The sequence below is a fragment of the Phoca vitulina genome, unplaced genomic scaffold (genome assembly GCF_004348235.1).
Source record: "Phoca vitulina isolate PV1807 unplaced genomic scaffold, GSC_HSeal_1.0 scaffold47, whole genome shotgun sequence".
NCBI classification, from domain to species: domain Eukaryota; kingdom Metazoa; phylum Chordata; class Mammalia; order Carnivora; family Phocidae; genus Phoca; species Phoca vitulina.
In genome coordinates, this window is record NW_022589750.1 from 9,480,563 (window position 1) to 9,499,389 (window position 18,827).

Consider the following 18,827-nt stretch of genomic DNA (forward strand, 5'->3'; position numbering starts at 1 on the left):
CTCCTATGGGAAAACGGGGTCCCCAGGGGTGTGGCAGCACACTTCACGGACGTCACTGTGTTATTTCAGCCCAGCCCCCGAGACCAGCTGTCTCCCCATCTGGGCTGTGGAGCCCTGATGAGTTCTGCCTGTGTGGGCTGGGGTGGGATGGACAAGAGAAGCAGGCAAACCCAGTCAGCAGGGCTGGGCCTTTGACTCCGCAGCCCATGGACCCTTCCCTCCGGCTTTCACACTCAGATCCTCTTGGAAGGTAAAGCCAGGAGGTATGAGGCTGCAAGCTGTGGGTGGCCATTTTTTCCAGTCAGGAAGAAGAATGAAGCCAGAGCCCAGAGCAAGATGGAGAATAGCCCCACCAGGAGCGGGGCCCACCTGCATCTCTGCCTTTATGTGAATCCGAGGGAGACCCTTAGGTGTCCCTTTTGGCCTGTGTGGGCTAAGTTTCAGTTGTGTTTCTGTCATGAGAAAACAAGACGGTCTTCAGTAAACATAATTAAATAAAAATAGGGGTGCCTGGGTGGCTCAGTCGGTTAAGTGTCTGCCTTCGGCTCAGGTCACGATCCCAAGGTCCTGGGGGCTTGAGCCCCCTCATCTGGCTCCCCGCTCAGCAGGGAGCCTGCTTCTCCCTCTCCCTCTCCCACTCTCCCTGCTTGTGTTCCCTCTCCCGCTGTCTCTCTCTCTGTGAAAGAAATAAAATCTTTAAAAATAAATAAATAAATAAGTAAAAATATGTGAACACCAAAAAAAAAAAAAAAAAAAAAAAAAGAAGGAAGGAAAGAAAAAAAAAAAAACACAAAAAAAGCCGCAAAAAAAAAAAAAAAAAAAAAACCAGGAACAGTCTGACCAATATGTCACCGAAAATCTGCTCTTAGGAAAGGTCTAATAGGGGCAACCGGGCTGGCTCAGTCGGTAAGCATGTGACTCTTGATCTCAGAGATGTAATTTCAAGCTCCACGTTGGCTGTAGAGATTACTTAAAAAAAAAAAAAAAATCTTAAAAAAAAAAAGGTCTAATAAATCATTTTACTCAGTGAATTTAGCACTGTTTCTGTGCCAGCAGAACTCATCAAAACATAAACCAAAAGCTTAGGGCTTTAAGTGGTAGAATTTTAGGCATTAACCCATGAAGGAGTATTATTATCATTTTATTTATTTATTTATTATTTATTTTTTTTTAAAGATTTTATTTATTTATTTGACAGAGAGGCACAGCGAGAGAGGGAACACAAGCAGGGGGAGTGGGAGAGGGAGAAGCAGGCTTCCCATGGAGCAGGGAGCCTGATGCGGGGCTCGATCCCAGGACCCTGGGATCACGACCTGAGCCGAAGGCAGACGCTTAACGACTGAGCCACCCAGGCACCCCTATTATTATCATTTTAGAGGTGGACAGTAAGCCTTCTCAGCTGCCTTAATATTGACCACTGGCAAGGCCCGGTCCAGAGGGTCCCAGTAGAGCTGAGATGGGGGCTCCCACCCTGGCTCACCTCTGCAAGTAAATATGAATCTCAGCCATTGCTCTATCTGTGACTAAAATGTTCTCCCAGCAGTGCATGTGAATATATCCTTGTGTTTTCTGGAGTGAGAAATTGAGGCTTAAAATCCTAGCTTCACCCCTTGCTGACCTCGGGCAAGCTTCTCAGCTTCTGGAAACCTGAGTTTCCTCAATGTCAAATGAAAATTATAGTAACATCTGCCTCTTAAAGTTGAAATGGTCCCCTAAATATGAAAATGCTTGGTAAAAGGTGAAGTTCTGTATAAATAGGAGTATAGTTCGGGCTCCTGGGGCCCTGAGTTTTTAGATGGCAGGACAGAGGTTGGGGTTGGGGATGGTTAAAGAGGACAGTTTGGAAAAAAACCCCTGCCTCCACCTGAGCCTGACAGTTTGGTTACACAGTCTCACAAAAGGTGTGTTTGGTCCTTTGTGGGTTTATTTTTAAATTTTATCTATCTGTCTATCTATCTGTCTATCTATCTATCTATCTAACTATCTATCTATCTATCTATCATCTATGTATCTATCTATCAGAGAGAGAGAGAGAGTGCACACAAGCAGGGGAAGCAGCAGAGGGAGGGGGAGAAGCAGGCTCCCCATTGAGCAAGGAGCCCAATGCGGGACGCAAACCCAGGACCCTGGGATCATGACCTGAGCCAAAGGCGGATGCTTAACCAGTTGAACCACCCAGGCGTCCCTTTTTTATTTTTATTTTTAAAAAGATTTTATTTATTTATTTGAGAGTGAGTGAGTGACAGAGAGCATGAGTTGGGTGGAGGGGCAGAAGGAGAGGGAGAAGCAGGCTCCCTGCCTAGTAGGGACTCTGGGATCATGACCTGAGCCGAAGGCAGACGCTTAACTGACTGAGCCACCCAGGCGCCCCCCTCTGTAGGTTTAAAAGAGAGTCTAGGGGAGGGCAGCCACAGGTAAAGGTGTGACCGGGATCCCCAGCTTTGCATTCAGGGGGTGTCCGCTTACCAGGTTGATGCCGTTCGCGTCTACGTGCTGGAGAAGGATGCTAGCCGCATGCTCTGTGTCCCACTGCACATCTGGGTCATCTGGGAAGTCCCTGGAAGGAAGAAACACCTTTTCTAATCAGGTGTGAACTTCTCCCTAAGCTCTGGTAGGTGTGTGTCTGACCCGTGATAGGAATTTTATGGGGTGGGGGGCACCCTTAAGGATCCAGATTTCAGTTAAAGAGGTAAGACTTAGAAACGTGACACAACTAGAAACCAGTGCACACCTCCACACAACACACTTTTGGAGCTTTGTGCTCGCTGCTGAGGGGAGGAGACAGACACCGAAGAGACAAGGCTTTGATCTGAAGCTGGGGAGACGTATGGGTTACGAACAAATGTGGACACACCGCAGGATGATATGTATCTTTACAAGAATAATAGCAACAGCGATTTAATAAAAAGTACAAAGCTGTACTCGTTGCTTCATTTAACCTCATGAACATCTGGTGAAGGAGCCTCTACAGACGACGTTAGGTAGCCTGCTTGCAAGGTTGTTGGAGGTGGATTTGAACCCGGGCTTTCTGACTGCAGAGTCAAGATGTTCTAGCCCTAGGGAGCCAGCCACATCCTCCCTCCAACGGGGCTGCAGCACAGTGGGGCTGGTCTCAGGAGCAGAGATCTGCACCTTATCTGTGTCTCCACTGGGCCACGCCTTAGACCTATCTAGACCTCTTACGTCTCTTTTTTGTGCATTGATCTATGGCAGCACCTAATATGGGGCCAAAGCCTCAATTTGACCTCAATTTGAGGATATTATTGATAGTCTTTTTATTTGTTTATTTATTTATTGAATTTTTAAAATGTAATCTCTGACCCCCAAAGTGGGGCTCAAACCCATGACCCCGAGATCAAGAGTTGCACGCTCCACTGACTGAGCCAGCCAGGCGCCCCATTCATAGTCTTAAAAATAGATACCCACCTCTCTCTCTCTCTTTTTAAAAGATTTTATTTATTTATTTGACAGAGAATGAGAGAGAGAGAGAGCACGAGCAGGGTGAGGGGCAGAGGGAGAAGCAGGCTCCCGCTGAGCAGGGGGCCCGATGCAGGGCTTGATCCCAGGACCTTGGGATCATGACCTGAGCCAAAGGCAGATGCTTAACCAACTGAGCCACCCAGGCATCCCTACAATTATAGTTTTTTCCAGGGAAAGGATACAGATTAAATCAGCCAAAGGAAGAGATGCATAGGGCAGAGTCTGAGAGGGTTCTGAATGTGAACGGTCTGTCGTCCTCTCCCTGGGGAGTCAGGACGTGTTATTCTGCCAGCAGTGATGTGTGACAACATGCAGGGAGTACTGCAAACTGGGGAAACTCGCTGTAGCTTCGGTGTGCAGAGTTTTTATTGGGGCTCCACTGCTTAGGCATGATTGATTGACTGTCCATGTGGTTGACCTCAGCCTCCAGGTGGGCTGACCCTGTATGGCCCAAAGCCCTGGCCCGAAAACCCCAAAGATACTGCTCTTAGGTTTGACACAGATTACTTCGCAGAAGCCCAAGGGCAAAAGCCAGATCTCTCTTTGGGCAAAGCCAAATTCTTTACTATCAACCTTCCTTACATTTAGGAGTCGTACTGAACTTTTCTATCAACTGTGGCCTGGAACACCCCTCTTAGCATCTGATTAGATACAGCATTTCTCTTATTTTCTATTGCTTTGTGTGTCTCCCTGACCTAATGTCAAAATATGAGAAGAGACCTGTGTCTCGCTCTTCTATTTCTCATGTGGAACTGGGTACAATCCAAATCAAAGAACAATTTATTTAAGTAAACAATAAGTAAATGAGCTTCCTCACATTCCTCACAGTAAAAATGGCTTTCTCACAATCATAATAAGGCAAGGAACTGGTTGACAGAAGTAGCCTCTGTTTGGCTGAGCCAAAGACGGCTATACCAGCCTTGGGGGTTGGAACACACGAGTGAGAGGTTTGGAAGATAGCAACTTTATAAAACAGATTAGGCACCAAAAAATGTATGAATTGCGTATAGGAGCAAGGCATCCCGGTAGGATCACCTCCCCTCCAGACAGGGACATATAAAATTGGACCCTGGGAACCTTCAAACAGATGGAAAAATGACTCTTTCAGACCAACTATCTGAGTTGTTCTTTGCCCAAAATTCAACCCTCATCAACTCAAGTCTCGAGTCCAAGTAATAACATTCGCAGTTCCTTTCTTCTCTGATAGATGAACAATTCCCTTGGATAAACACGCTGGCAGAATGTAAACAGAAGTAAGTCAGCCGTTAGACCCTTCCTTGAAGAGACAGTTGGTGAACGACCTTTGTCCCATTTTTCTTTGTCCCGTCCGTTAATATTGTGGGATTAAGAGTCTCAGGCTCTACGGACTGAGCCAGCCAGGTGCCCCTATACATACCTTTTTGTATGCATCTCTCAATATTCCCTTCGGATAAAATTATAGAAATGTAATTTCTGAGTCAAAGGTGAAGTGAACATGAATAGATTTCTCTCTCTTAAGAACCTGCTATGAAGAGTACGTGGCAAGTGTGTTAACTCACAAGAAGTCCAGTGTTAAGGGAGTGTTTTGTTTTGTTTTTAAGTAATCTTTACAGCCAACATGGCGCTTGAACTCATGACCCTGAAATCAAGAGTCTCGTGCTCCACTGACTGAGTCAGCCAGGAGCCCCAGGGGAGGGTTTTTAAAAAGGAGAGGGAGAGATCTGTGCATTTTATAGGCAGAAAGGAAAGACTCATAACTATAACTCATAGCAAGAACTCCATTCTTCCTAAAAATCTCAGGTGCTTTTATACCTACTTTCTTATCCCTGTGAACCCCCTAAAAGTTGGGTTCATTTACTTCCTTTTACAGTTGGAAAGAGTGGGTCAGGAGAGAACCATCGAGTTCCACATGTAGATATATAGGTGCTCAGGGGACTGGCTGACCGGGAATGTCACAGAATACATCTATCATCAAGACTTTCACCTTGAAAATCCGGTTATGTAATTCAAGGCCAATATGAAAACAGAAGTCAAGTCTCAAACAAGAGTCAATCTTTACGCCGGGGATCGCTCTCCCTAACTGTTGCAAATGTGAACCTGTGACAGATTGCTTGGCAAAACACAGGTATCCTATTTTTTTTTTCCCCCCCAAAGATTCTACTTACTTATTTGTCAGAGAGAGAGCTAGAGAGCAGCCAGCAGAGGGAGAAGCAGGCTCCTGCCCGATGCAGGACTCATGACCTGAGCGGAAAGCAGATATTTAACTGATGGAGCCACCCAGGCGCCCAAAACACAGCTGTTCTAAATAGCAGCTCCTTTGCTGCTTCTTCCTTCCCCCAAATCCAGACCTGTCCAGCTCCACCAGGAATGGTAATAAAGTTATGGTGCTTAGAACTCCCAGGAACTTCCTTTAATTATTAGCAAAATCCTTTGGGGTTTCTCCTGAGAACTTAATGAGTCTGGAAATCTCTCAGAGGCTGGCGCGCTTGGGGAAGTTTGCTGAGACGTGAAGCTGAGTAACTCTGGCAGAAACAGAGGGATATGGTGAACTGACACCAAGTTTCTGGCCAGGGTTCGCCCAAGGACAGCCGAGATGACAACTCTGAGGAACGGATGAGGAGGAAAACCAGGATTGCCCTTCGTTGGGGTGCCTCTCTCCCCCTTCGGGAGAACTGCAGTCTGTCGAGCCCTCTCAGCTCAGAAGTGGTAAAGCTGAGGAACCGAACTGGCCCGCAAGTCGCATCTTGTCCCTAGACTTTCTAATTTAGGGACCACTCTTTCCATCTACATCTCACACCAGTCAGGTGGTGCTTCCCCACTAAGAAGCCAGCAATGGGGATCTGGGAATAAAGATGGAACTTTCAGGGTTGTTCATAGAGAAGTCTGAGGACTGCATAAAACATGAAAAAGGTCTGATTGTTGGAATAAAACAGGCACTTTGAAAGCCAGACATGTAAGCTGCCAACATATATTCTTCTGATTTTTCAGAAAGAATCCAAGAGGGGCGCCTGGGTGGCTCAGTCGTTAAGCTTTTGCCTTCGGCTCAGGTCATGATCTCAGAGTCCTGGGATGGAGACCCGTTGGGCTCCCTGCTCGTTGGGAAGCCTGCTTCTCCCTCTCCCACTCCCCCTGCTTGTGTTCCCTCTCTTGCTGTCTCTCTCTCTCGCTCTCTGTCAAATAAATAAATAAAATCTTTAAGAAAACCAAAAAAAAGAAAGAATCCAAGAAATGTGAAATGAAAGCAGGACGTCTGGGTGCAGGACAGCAGTTCCTGTACCGGGACGCTGTTCTATCCTGTTCAACCCTGTTGGCAAGAGTTTCAGTTGCTGCATCTCAATGAGAAGGCAGTTTGGCCATACGTGATTACCTATGCCCTTTGACCTTATCTTTCTAGATATTCTTCCAAGGAAATAATTGAAGAAGCCTAAAAGATCACTTTCACTGCAATTATGAGGGAAAGAGTCTGCAGTTCTGTGGTTCTGCCACCAGGGAGCAGTTTCTCCAACTTCCTGAAGTGTGGCTCATGAAAAATGCTAAAGATAACACAGAGTTTTGGGGCAGGTTCAAAGCAAAAGCAGAGAAAGCGTAGATACACCCAAGGTAAGGAATGTTAATGCGAAACAGGAAAAAAAAAAAACAAAAACAACCCTCAAGTTATTAAACTTTAATTTTGCTTCTGACTTCTCAGCCTGAAAGAATGAGACTCCTATGAAAGAGGAAAAGAAATGTATTTAGAGGAACTGAGTTTTGAAAATACAACGTATCGGTGAGGAACTCTATATAAAGGGCTCTGAAAGTGTTCGGGTCTCCGGATATCCAGCCTAGGTCCCCAGGAAGCAGAGCCTAGGACGAAGGCCTAAGCAGGGACTTGACTGGGGATTGTGTGATCCCCGGGAGTAGGAGTGAGTGACAGACAGAGGGAGGCAGCGACAGTGGGAGAGCCAACACAAGGATGGCCTTACGTACGGACCTTGGCTGTGGGTTCCCGCAGGGCTGTCTGAAAAGTTGTATGAAAAGCATCTTAGCACTGTCCGTCCAGGAGGAAAAAGGCAGAAGTATTTATCTCCATAGGTGCTAACTCTCCAGTACTTTAGGGCTGAGCCTAGTGGGGGTGAGGTTTGGGCTGCTGTGGGATGACAAGGGATTTGCAGGGGGAAGGCGAGGGCAGGGGCAGGGCAGGGGCAGGGCAGGAGGGCAGGAAGCCGGCCTGGGTAGCTTGCTCAGGGCACGGCCATCTGTCAAGGGTTGCTGGAGCACATGAAGCAGCGCATGGAGATGAGGAGCCTCTGGGGGGCTCAGAAGGCCCCGGAGGAGAATGAGATCTGTGTTTGGGACGCTATCACACGCAACAGAGAAAGCCAGCTTTTGCCAATCTTTCGGCCTCACGACCCCTTCCTTGGAGTGTGTTTAGCAAACACGGCGTTATGACCGCTGGAAAATGCCACAAACTTAGCCCTGCCCTAGACCTCAGTGTTCAGTAAACAAGCCGGGCCTCTCAGCCTGTGCGGGTTCAGAAAAATAATGTTTGTTTTCCTCCTGGCCGAACAGCCTCAAACTCTGACCTTTCCTACACATTCTAATGACTCACCCTGGCTGGCACTCCTTACAGCCGTGTCAAGAGAGTCATGGAAAGGCTCTGAGAATCTGTGGGCTGTCATTCCTGCAGTCAGAAGGCTCCGGGAAGGAGAGCCTCAGCCTCCCCTCCTGGCTCCAGGCTGGGAAAACCCGACGGCCCAGGTCTTCCCTCCCCCCAAAACCAGCATTGCTACCCAGAGTCCCTGCTGCTGGAACTCCGCCAGGGTTGGGTAATAGCTTATCTCTCTGAAAACCGAGCCCCACTTTTGCACACTGCACTCTGAACTTGAACACAGATGGAGGTGCTTCACACACCCTTATTTGGTCTTGCGGCTGGTATGGGGCCGGGAGCTGGAAGGATCAGCCCGCCCCTTCCCCCCCCCCCCCCCCCCCCCCCCCCCGCCACCTCCGGCACATTTCTAAACTCAATTACTTCCTTTGTCATGCAAAGTGAGCAAAGGTCATTCAAGTTCAGTGGCTCGCGCTGAGGCCCAGGAAGAGCCTGGAAGATTACCTGGGGCCCGTGCTGTCCCAGGAGGCCTCGGGCTGCAAATATCGCCCCCAATGGGCCGTTCTGGGAGGTCTCCTGTCCTGAGGCCAAGCTGGAGGGGGGCTGCTGGAGGCAAGAAGAGGCCGCGGGAGTGCAAAGGAATTGCAACTATGCTGAAGGGAGGTTGGAGGGGTGACATTCTAAAAGCTGGGCCAGGCAGCTTCTGGGGTGTCTCAGGATCACCAATGACTAGCCTAAGATAAACAGAGAGGAAAACAAACACAGGGGGGAAATGAGACCAAGGAGACAGGAAAAGTCTGAGAAAAAGAGACTGAAAAAAGGGGTAAACAACAACAAAAAAATCAGTCCATTTTTATTAAGTGTGCACTGACAAGGGCCCCCATCCTCAAGCAGTTGGAGCCCTGACAAAGACCAAATGTCCCCAAAGACCTTAGTCCACAAAAGGCTTAAAGCCCCAAACCAACCCATCACATGCAGTTTTCCTTTCTCAGAGGACACAAAAGGGATTCCCAGATCATGACTGTTAGGTATTGTACTGAAAATGGTTACACTGCCCCTGGGCGCACATGCCCCTCATATTACCGCCACAAATAAAGTAAGCAAATCTTGTAAAGCTCTTGTGAGAAATGTCTGTCGAGAAATTGCCCATTTGTTGTCTAATGTGGCTACGGAAAGCCAGAGAAGAACCTGCTCACTGAACTCACTTCAGAGGGGTCACAGAGTTCGGCTTGCCCCTTCCAGCCCCCAAAGAAGTGGTTTAAGAGGCAGATAACCAGTATCCAAACCCCTCCTTTCCTCTTCCCCAACCCCTGCCAAAGAAGAGAGTGGTGGTGGGAATTGGGTTTGTAAGTATTCTTGGATATATGAAGGCAGAGGACTCTCCTAAGCAGAAGGCTGTGTGGTATTATTTTGAATAGAGAAGAAAGAGGAAGTAGGAAAGAGGAAATTTCTGCCTCATTGCTGTTTTTAAAAGAATCAAAATTAGAGTCACCTCAGAGAAAGGGTTCATCTGTGATTTTGGCCAGCTTCTCGAACACTGTCATAGGCCAGGAAACCAGACAAGACAGAAAGCCAGAGGGCAGGGCCTTGGATTCCTCTGGGCCACCCAGGCCCTTGCTTGTAATAAGAGGGCAACTGGGGAGCCCTGGGAAAGCTTTGAAGGCAGAAATGGTACATTATCATTTAGGTTCCACTGAGCCTTCAGGCACGGTACATAAAGGATGACAGAAGGGAGGCAAGTGGGCAGATCAGATAAGCATTCAAATAATGAAATCCAAGACGTAAAAAGCGCTATAAGAAAAGTCAAACAGTATCCCTGAAACAAATAATACATTACATGTTAATTAAAAAAAAAAAAGCAAACAAATTGCTGTGGGGGCTCAGAGAGGGAAAATAAAAGGTTCTATGGTAAGGATCAAAAATAGTTTCATGAAGGGGTATCTGGGTGGCTCAGTCGTTGAGTGGCTGATTCTTGGTTTCAGCTCAGGTCACGATCTCAGGGTCCTGGGATGGAGCCAAATCCCAGACAGAGAAAAAACGTGTGAGCTGAGGTGTGCAGGATAAATGCAGGGCTCGGATTTGAGGATAGGAAGTTCCGTTTAGCAGGGGGAATCCTAGGGTCCCTGTCACCTTACGGAAGACTGGCGTATAGGGAGAAGTCACGGAGAAGTTTCGGTAGCAAGTGGCCAGATCTGGTATGCGTTAGGAAATTCACCAGGAAACACTGAGGAATAACTTGGGGGAGCGTAGGATGGCTAGATGACTACAATCTCAGTCCAGTCCAAAGGAAGTGGTCATGGGAATGAAAAAGAGCAAAGAGCCAACGGCTTTTACCGAGTAAGACTTTGCCAGATTTAGCAGCTAATTAGATGGTACGAACAAAGAAGAAAGTCACATCAAAGATGACTCCGGTTTCAAACCATGAGGTACTCCAGTTTTAGAAACACTGCATCACAGTCAAATGCTGTCATTTCATTTAGCGATCACCTGGTGTAACCATCCAAAGTGCCCGAATGGGCTTTGAGATTGGTGGTACTCGGTTATAAAACTCATCCAAGGGATGCTTACTTGTTTGGCTTGTTTTAAGATCATCAAAATTCAAAGAGCATATTAAAAAAGAAAATTCTCATAAAGAAGTTGTGACCAGGGAGAAACTATCCTGGGATTTGCAAGAGCCGTTGCTTAAAAAACTCTTGGGTAGGGACGGGGTGGGAAGGACAGGGTGTGTAAGATGAAGACAGTTCAGTAAAAGAGAAGTTGGGAGAGAGATTTAGTGAGGGAGCAGAGCAGCTAACTGGACCAGAGCTGCCAAGAACTCGAGCAAGATGAGTCTGAAGAAAAGGCCATTGGATTTTACCCCTTGAGAAATCATTAGTGGGTTTCTGAAAGCAGCGCTAGTGAAGTGTGTGTGTGGGGCAGACGCTAAACTACAAGGGCAGAGGACAGAGGGCGGTGGGAAAGTAGGACCAGAAACTTCTTTCATGAAGTCTGAGAGCGATAAGACAGTGAGTGAGAGAAAGGAAGCCTAGGGGAAAGGCAGTCTGGAGAAGGGTGTTTTACGATCTCGAGGATGTTTGAAGATGGAGGCAAAGAAATCACCAGGGCTGGTAGAAGGGCAAAATGACAGAGAAAGGACAAAAGGAGGTATGAGTAAGAGAACGGGGCAGTTTATGGCTGCAGAAGAGGGATCGATCAAACAGGGAGCAAAAGTTATTGGTTTTAACTGGGTTAGGCAGTTCTCACCTCAGTTTTGAGGAGCATACTCTGCTACAGCCCGTAGTGAGTTAAATGGCTGACCAAGAGCAACTGAACCATGGAGGGTCTCTGAAGTAAGGACTCCACGGCCGTGACTGACCTGCGGGGCGTCCTGAGGCCACCTGACAGCCTAGGAGGTGACCTATGACATAAGGCTTGAAGCTTTGTCAGTGGATTCTGATGGCACTGATGTGGATTCCTACTCTAATTCAACAGTACTAATAATAATCGTTATCTTCATAATGGTTCTCTAAGAGCTTCAGTATCATCAGTGATTTATAATTTTTACAAAATCTCATCGTTCAATTGTTTAAGATAGAGTAATAAGGGCGCCTGGGTGGCTCAGTTTGTTGGGCGACTGCCTTCGGCTCAGGTCATGATCCTGGAGTCCCTGGATCGAGTCCCGCATCGGGCTCCCTGCTCGGCGGGGAGCCTGCTTCTCCCTCTGACCCTCCCCCATCTCATGTGCTCTCTCTCTCTCATTCTCTCTGTCTCAAATAAATAAATAAAATCTTAAAAAAAAAAAAAAAGATAGAATAATAATATCTCTTCTAAGAATGGCTAAGTCTTGAGTGAAAGATCTTGCTCCTCACACATAGTTTCCAAGGTAGGCATTATGTACTATTCAACGTTGGTGGGCCCATAATGGGGCTGAGTCCCAGGACCAGCGTGGGCAACTTGCTCAGCTTCCTGCTAAGGGTAAACATCAGGATATCTGCAGAAGCTGCAATTTGCATTGACCCTTTCAACAACTAAATGAACACTCTGGATTCCCTAAGATTGCTCTTAGTAAGAGTGGTAGTTTGAGGAAGAATACCTTCCTCCCAAATGGTATTACTGATCCATTAACCAGAGAATGGAAGAATTAGGGACTTGAGTAGCTGTGTGAACAGTCCTGTTAGCCTTAGAAAGAGTCAGTCTAGGGGCACCTGGGTGGTGCAGTCAGTTAAGTGTCTGATCTTGGTTTTGGCTTGTGATCCCAGGGTCGTAAGATCGAACCCTGAGTTGGGCTCCACGCTCAGTGCAGTCTGCTTGAGATTCTCTCTCCCTCTCCTGCTCGTGCTCTCTCTCTATAAAATAAATAAATCTTTAAAAAAAAGTCAGTCTAGGGCCTTTTTTGAAACTAACACTGACTCAGTATGTTTGGGAGGTAAAATGGTTCTGTTTTCAAGCTGTCTAGGTAAGGGTATTTAGGCTACATAGAAATAGATATTTTCCATAATAGTTTCAACTGTCTGGTGAAACAAAACCCAGGCCAATTATCTTCTCTAATTCAGCATTCTACTCTGCCAACTCCTTCCTAAACTTGGGCTTTTCTAGAGTTGTAAAGAATAACAATATGGATTCTATCTCTTTCCTGCACTCTCTGAGAGCCTGGTGATTGGGGGCTCAGAGGAATCCAAGCCAAGGGACCCTTTGCAGTTCCCCTCACACCCAGAACAAGGGAGGCTTTTCAGGGGACTGTGGGCAGGCAAGGCTGAGGGGAATTGGAGGTATGTGACATTTCCCAGGAAGACCCTATTGGCTGTTGTTCAGATGGCTTCTCAAGGGCAAATTCTCCTAGAAAAGAAGTGGTGTCCAGATCAGGGCAGTCCACCACTACAGTACAGTCTTGGCCCACTGGTCGACCCCATCTTATCGGTGCTCTGTGGACACCTGTTCCTTCCTCCTTCTGATCATTATCAGCATTTCTGAGAATGAGTGTCTGAAGGTTTTCATGGCTCTAGTTCACCTGTGGTTTGCTCACTTCTTTTTTTTTTTTTAAAGATTTTATTTATTTATTTGACAGAGAGAGAATGAGAGAGAGAGCACATGAGAGGGGGGAGGGTCAGAGGGAGAAGCAGACTCCCTGCCGAGCAGGGAGCCCGATGCGGGACTCGATCCAGGGACTCCAGGATCATGGCCTGAGCTGAAGGCAGTCGCTTAACCAACTGAGCCACCCAGGCGCCCCTGGTTTGCTCACTTCTTATCACACAGAAGATGTAACAATGGGCATCACCATTGGTGTACCTGAATACCAGCTGTTTCTTCTGAACTTGACCTAGGCTTTATCTCCCTCTTGCCATTGAAAATTCTGTTATGGATCCCCTTTTTCCTCTCCCTTCTCCTTTGGCCAATCTTATAAAAATTCGCCAATATCAGCATCCAAATCCTTCGAAAGTTAGTATTTCTTAGCTGCTGGGCAAAGAACGAAACATTAAATATTGCAGTAGGAAATATACACAGCTACTAGGCTGAGGATTTATAAGGAAAGCATGCAAGAAAGAATCCAAATCACTTCAAGATTATTCCCATTTGGGTTGATTCTATTTGCTGTAGTAACTTGGAAGTATATATAAGGACACACTTGCTATGCTGGCCTGGAGATAGTCTTATTATGAATGTTCTATTTGGCTTTGTAGATAGCAATATACACATTCTCAGGGATGGATGGCATTCATTTATTAATAACCGCTGGTACCCAGTCTCTGAAATATAAAAGCAGTTGATATGCTTTCAGAGCAATTAAAAAATAATCAGACTTTTCTTGGGCAAGGTGGAATGCTCCTAGAATTAGCATCTATGACATGTCAAAATTTAGCTTGCAAAGTGAGTTCAAAATAACCATGGTTCTGCAGCAATGTTTTCCAGTTGAGGTCTACAAATCCCTGGGAGTCTGTGGCTAAATTCTCAGGGGTCCATGAGTTCTTACAAAAATATATTTTTGCTTAGATAACAATCTAAACAATTTTTGTGCTTATTTCATTGACAACAAAGCAGATGTGTTCATGTGACTTTAGCACATGTGTTTACACGTGTGAGAATTCTCAAAGCTTTTTTTTCTTTTAAAGAGGACTCAAGGGGCACCTGGGTGGTTCAGTTGATTAGGCATCCGACTCTTGGTTTCAGCTTGAGTTGTGATCTTGGGGTCATGGGATTGAGCCCCGTGTCCAGTCCCGCACTTGGCACAGTCTGCTTGGGTTTCTCTCTCCTTCTCCCTCTGCCCCTCCCCCTTGTGTGCTCTCTCTCTCTAAAATAAATAAATAAATAAATCTTAAAAAAAAAAAAAAAAGAGGACCCAATACTGTACATAAGCTAAACATGAACAGAAAATTAGGAGGAAAAAAAAAAAAGACCCATACATCACTCAAAGGTTAACAAACTCTGCTCCAAAGTATTGGGGATTGAAAACCAGCCCATGTTCTCTAGGCGATCATGGTTAATCTATCTGTACCAACCCTCTCCCTCCCCAGCCTCAAATGACCCTTGGTCCCTCTCACGTGCGGCATTAATATGGACTCAGGTGGGCACCATTCGGTAGGACCAATTCCAGGAGAAAGTAGGAACTAGAATTACCGACGTCAAGGCATATTTTGGACTTGGTTTCCAAGGTGAATCTTAAGCATCTGTGTGCACATCAAGCACCAGTCTTTCCCTCAATGACGTCCACGTGCTGGGCTCTGCCTTGATCTGCCTGAATGTTTCTCTACTGAGAGCAGAGCCAGCCCTCTTGGTCAGGACCCCATGAGGGTCTGGTGAGAGCACATGTGAAAGCCTAGCGACTTGCCCCAGCCTCCTGTCCTAGATGCAGGCTGTGGTCTAGCTCCAAATAAGAAGGTCGACTCACAGGGCGCCTGGGTGGCTCAGACGGTTAAGCGTCTGCCTTCGGCTCAGGTCATGATCTCAGGGTCCTGGGATCAAGCCCCGCATCGGGCTCCCTGCTCCAGCAGGGAGTCTGCTTCTCCCTCTCTCTCTGCTGTTCCCCCTGCTTGTGCTCTCTCTCTCTGTCAAAAATAAATAAAATCTTTAAAAAAAAAAAAAAAAGAAGTTCAACTCAGAATCACCCCAAGGCCACCTGCCTGACTTTGAGCATCCCTGTTAGCTAGAAACTCTTGCTGCAGTGTCTTACCCACTAGATTGGGTCTCCTTGGAAATAGACACTAGTCTGGTTCAAGCCTGCATTCACCCTATCCTCCGGCTACTATAATCTGATGACTGACCCATTGGCCTGTGCTATTGAAGTCTACACCTGTGGTAGACATATCTGTCTGACATAATCTGGAGGGGAGGAAGTTGGAATGGGGACTGAACTTAGGCAGACGAGGAATAAGTTAATAAAATGTATAGAAAATCCTCTATTGGGAAGTGTAGTAAAATAAAACAGAAATGTAACTGAAAATTTAAAGGTTAGGGGATCTATATGAATGTGTTAAAGGATGCTGAGCCTGAGACCACCCTAAGTGGGTCTCATTGGTCTCCTGGGCAAAAGATCTCTTTATTATATATGCATAAATCTAGTCCTTTGATGCCAGCAAGTCTAATCTTATGTCTTACAGAGAGGTCCTAAACACTGGCAGAATTGGCGTGTGAAATGTGTCAAAATTTAGCTTCTAAACATGCGTTTCAATGAACAGCTGTCCTGCAGCCAGGTTTTCCAGCTGAGGCCTGCAAGAGAACTCTCGCCCTCCTCATTTCTTGGCCCCACATCTGAACTGCTTGTTCCGACCCATTTCTTACACTATGTTCCAACCGCCTCACTTCTGGCCTCGCTCCTGATTTCCTATTTCTGGCCTTGTCCTTACTTTCAGACCTGACACCTGACACTGTTTTTCTGGCAAGAACACTGGTTCCCAACTCACCTAGGAGCCCTCATCATGGCTCTGACATCCCTGCCCCCATGAGTTTCCAACGGCTCCGTCTTGTGCCAGGACAAAGGGAAAATTCAGGCCTTCAAAAAATGTTCCTTTCCCCCCTCTTTAGGCAGAGTGACATTTTTGGGGTCCGGTCTAATGGGGATGGTAGGAAGATGAGTCATTTAGCGAAGGTGATTCATGTGCTCAGTCACCTAAGTCCACACATCTGGGAGCCTCTCTAGCCTCCCCTCTCCCTTATTCTTTGGCAGCCAATTGGTCTCCAAATTCTAGAAACACTACCTCTACCACAGCACTAAAAACCATCTCCTCCTCTCTGTCTCCTCTGCTGGTGCTTTATTTCTGACTCATGTTTCTCACCCAGTTATGCCAACTGGTCCCACTGCACTGAGTCTGGATTCCCCACCCCCAAGCCATCTCTGAAATGTTGTCAGAGAGTTTTCTAAAATGCAAATCAGGGGCCCCTGGCTGGTGTGGTTGGTGGAGCGGGTTGTGGGTTTGAGCCCCATGTTGGGTTGAGTGTAGGGATTACTTAAGAATAAAATCTTTAAAAAAAATTTTTTTAAGTGCAAATCAGGGGCACCTGGGTGGCTCAGTTGGTTAAGCATCTGCCTTCGGCTTAGGTCATGATCTTGAGGTCCTGGGATCGAGCCCCGTGTCAGGCTCCCTGCTCAGCAGGGAGTCTGCTTCTCCGTCTCCCTCTGCCCTTCCACACCGTTTGTGCTCTCTCTCTCTTTCTCTCTCAAACAAATAAATAAATAAAATCTTAAAAAAAAAATGAAGTGCAAATCAGATCAAGTCATTGCCCAGTTTAGTACTTTTTGAAGCTCCTTGTAGTTTTCATCGCTGAAATTCCTTAATCTTGACCAAATCCGAGATCTCTGCAGATGATGATGATGATCTGCATCTGCCCAGATGTCACTTCAGTTTGCATCCCACCCCCAGGCACGGTGTAAGCCAGCTACCTGGAAGACCATACTCTGTATGGAGTCCATGCGGCTGATACCCCCATCCCTTCAAGACTCGGATCATAGGTAACCAGTCTAGGCATCTTTCCTGACTCCTGCTTTGGAGTCCACAACCCTTGTGGGCTGCCCTCCTGTCATTAGTAAGTTTGTCCACCTTCTCCACTAGCCTGTAAACTGCCTGAGGGCAAGGACTTGACTGTTCATTTTCAATTCCTGAGTCCTAGTATTTGAGAGATACCGTATGATCAAAAAAGGATTCTTAAACGAATGAATTAAATAAACACATTTCAAAGATCAATCAAGAAACAAGCAAACCGAAACCCGGGTGCCTCTCATGAGCTCTCAAAACCTGTTCTGTCCTGACTTTCATGTGAACTCGGCTCCATGGGGCACCCGTGGTCTATAAATAACCTCACTCGAAAGTGCAGAATGTATATCAAACACTGAGAACGTAGGCTTCGGGAGAGTGCAGAAAATATGAAACCTCTGGCATTTAGGGACCAGGCAGATGAAACAGAGTGGCTGGGGATGACTGATACAAAGTGGCCAAGGAAGTAAAGAGGTAGGAGGACAGTTAGGAACCAGTGCTGTTAGAGAAGCCGGAAAGTTTCCAGACGTGGGGAGGGCGGTCAGCATTGACTGGAGCTGCGAGGAAGTCCAGTTATCTTAGGACTGAAAAGTATCCCAGTGGTTTCACAATTAGGCAGTTACCAGGGACCCAGACCAAGAGCAGTTTCAATGACAGAGCGAGGGGGAGGAGGTTGGTGAACCATATTGTCCTGCACTGGGAAATGAGCAAGAGATGATGATGAGTATAGATAATACTGGATAATGAAGGAAGAGAGAGAAGTAGGGCAGCAGTAATGGGACAGGGGAGAGTTAAGCGGAGGTGTTTTGGTTTGTTTGAATGAGGAGAGAATCTTGACCCAAGACAATGAAATAAGAACAAGTAAGAGGCAAAAGAAAATTTCCCCTAAAGCGCACTATGGGTATAGTAACTCATGTGGCAGACAGAGGTCAGGATTACTGGTGAAATGTCAACCATGGGATGGTACAGAGCAGATGCCCACGTGGAGTCCTGGCAGCCAGATCTAGGAAACGGATCGTTGGCAACTGTCCTTTCCAAATTCTGGTAATTGATTTCGCAGGTGAGGCAATGGAGTAACCAGCAATTTGACATTCAGAACTTGTTTCAGGCGAAGGACTAGAGACAGGAGGAGACAAGCGGGCTCACAGGAGGGAAGCAGTGAAATCACAAATGGGATGAAATGGAATGGTGTTGGGTGGTCAATATCAGATGCCGGCTAAGACTTGAACTTCAGATAAACCATGAATGATCTTGCAATGTAATTATGTCCCATGTGGTATTTGGGACATGCCTACATTAAAACATTATAGTTTATCTACAATTCAAATTTCACTGGGCCTCCTGTACTATGTCTGCCACCCTGTTTAGGGCACACACCTTTTTGCGGGGCAATTATTCTGTTTACTGAATCACAAAATGTTGGTTGTGAAAAAAGATAATGTAATCCAACATCTGTATTTTATTAAGAGAAGAACAAGGATCAGAGCACGGATATGCCTGCCCACGGTCACCTTGCTAGTCAGGAAGTAGAGCGGGGGGGCCACATCATACGGTCCCTTGGGGCTGTCACAGAAAAGAAATTCCCAATTCTCTTTCTGAGACATCATGAAATTCTCTAAGGTATCTTATAATCCAATTTATTTTATTTTTTTTTTAAGATTTTATTTATTTATTTGACAGAGAGAGCAAGAGAGCACAAGCAGGGGGAGTGGGAGAGGGAGAAGCAGGCTCCCCGCCAAGCAGGGAGCCCGATGAGGGGCTCAATCCCAGGACCCTGGGATCATGACCTGAGCCGAAGGCAGACGCTTAACCATCTGAGCCACCCAGGTGCCCCATAATCC

At 46.6% G+C, this 18,827-nt stretch overlaps 1 protein-coding gene across 9 annotated transcripts in view; it reads right to left on the bottom strand.

Moving 5' to 3' along the window:
* PIGL (phosphatidylinositol glycan anchor biosynthesis class L) overlaps positions 1-18,827 on the bottom strand; it is a 99,979-nt gene that overhangs the window by 38,472 nt on the left and 42,680 nt on the right. For 8 of the 9 annotated variants that reach the window (XM_032431802.1, XM_032431794.1, XM_032431799.1 and 5 more), the window contains exon 3: positions 2,467-2,557. In XM_032431802.1, coding sequence (XP_032287693.1) covers positions 2,467-2,557 — 91 coding nt within the window. Of the gene's footprint in view, positions 1-2,466; positions 2,558-8,548; positions 8,779-18,827 lie in introns of all 9 variants that reach the window. The other variant, XR_004302645.1, reaches the window with a different exon arrangement.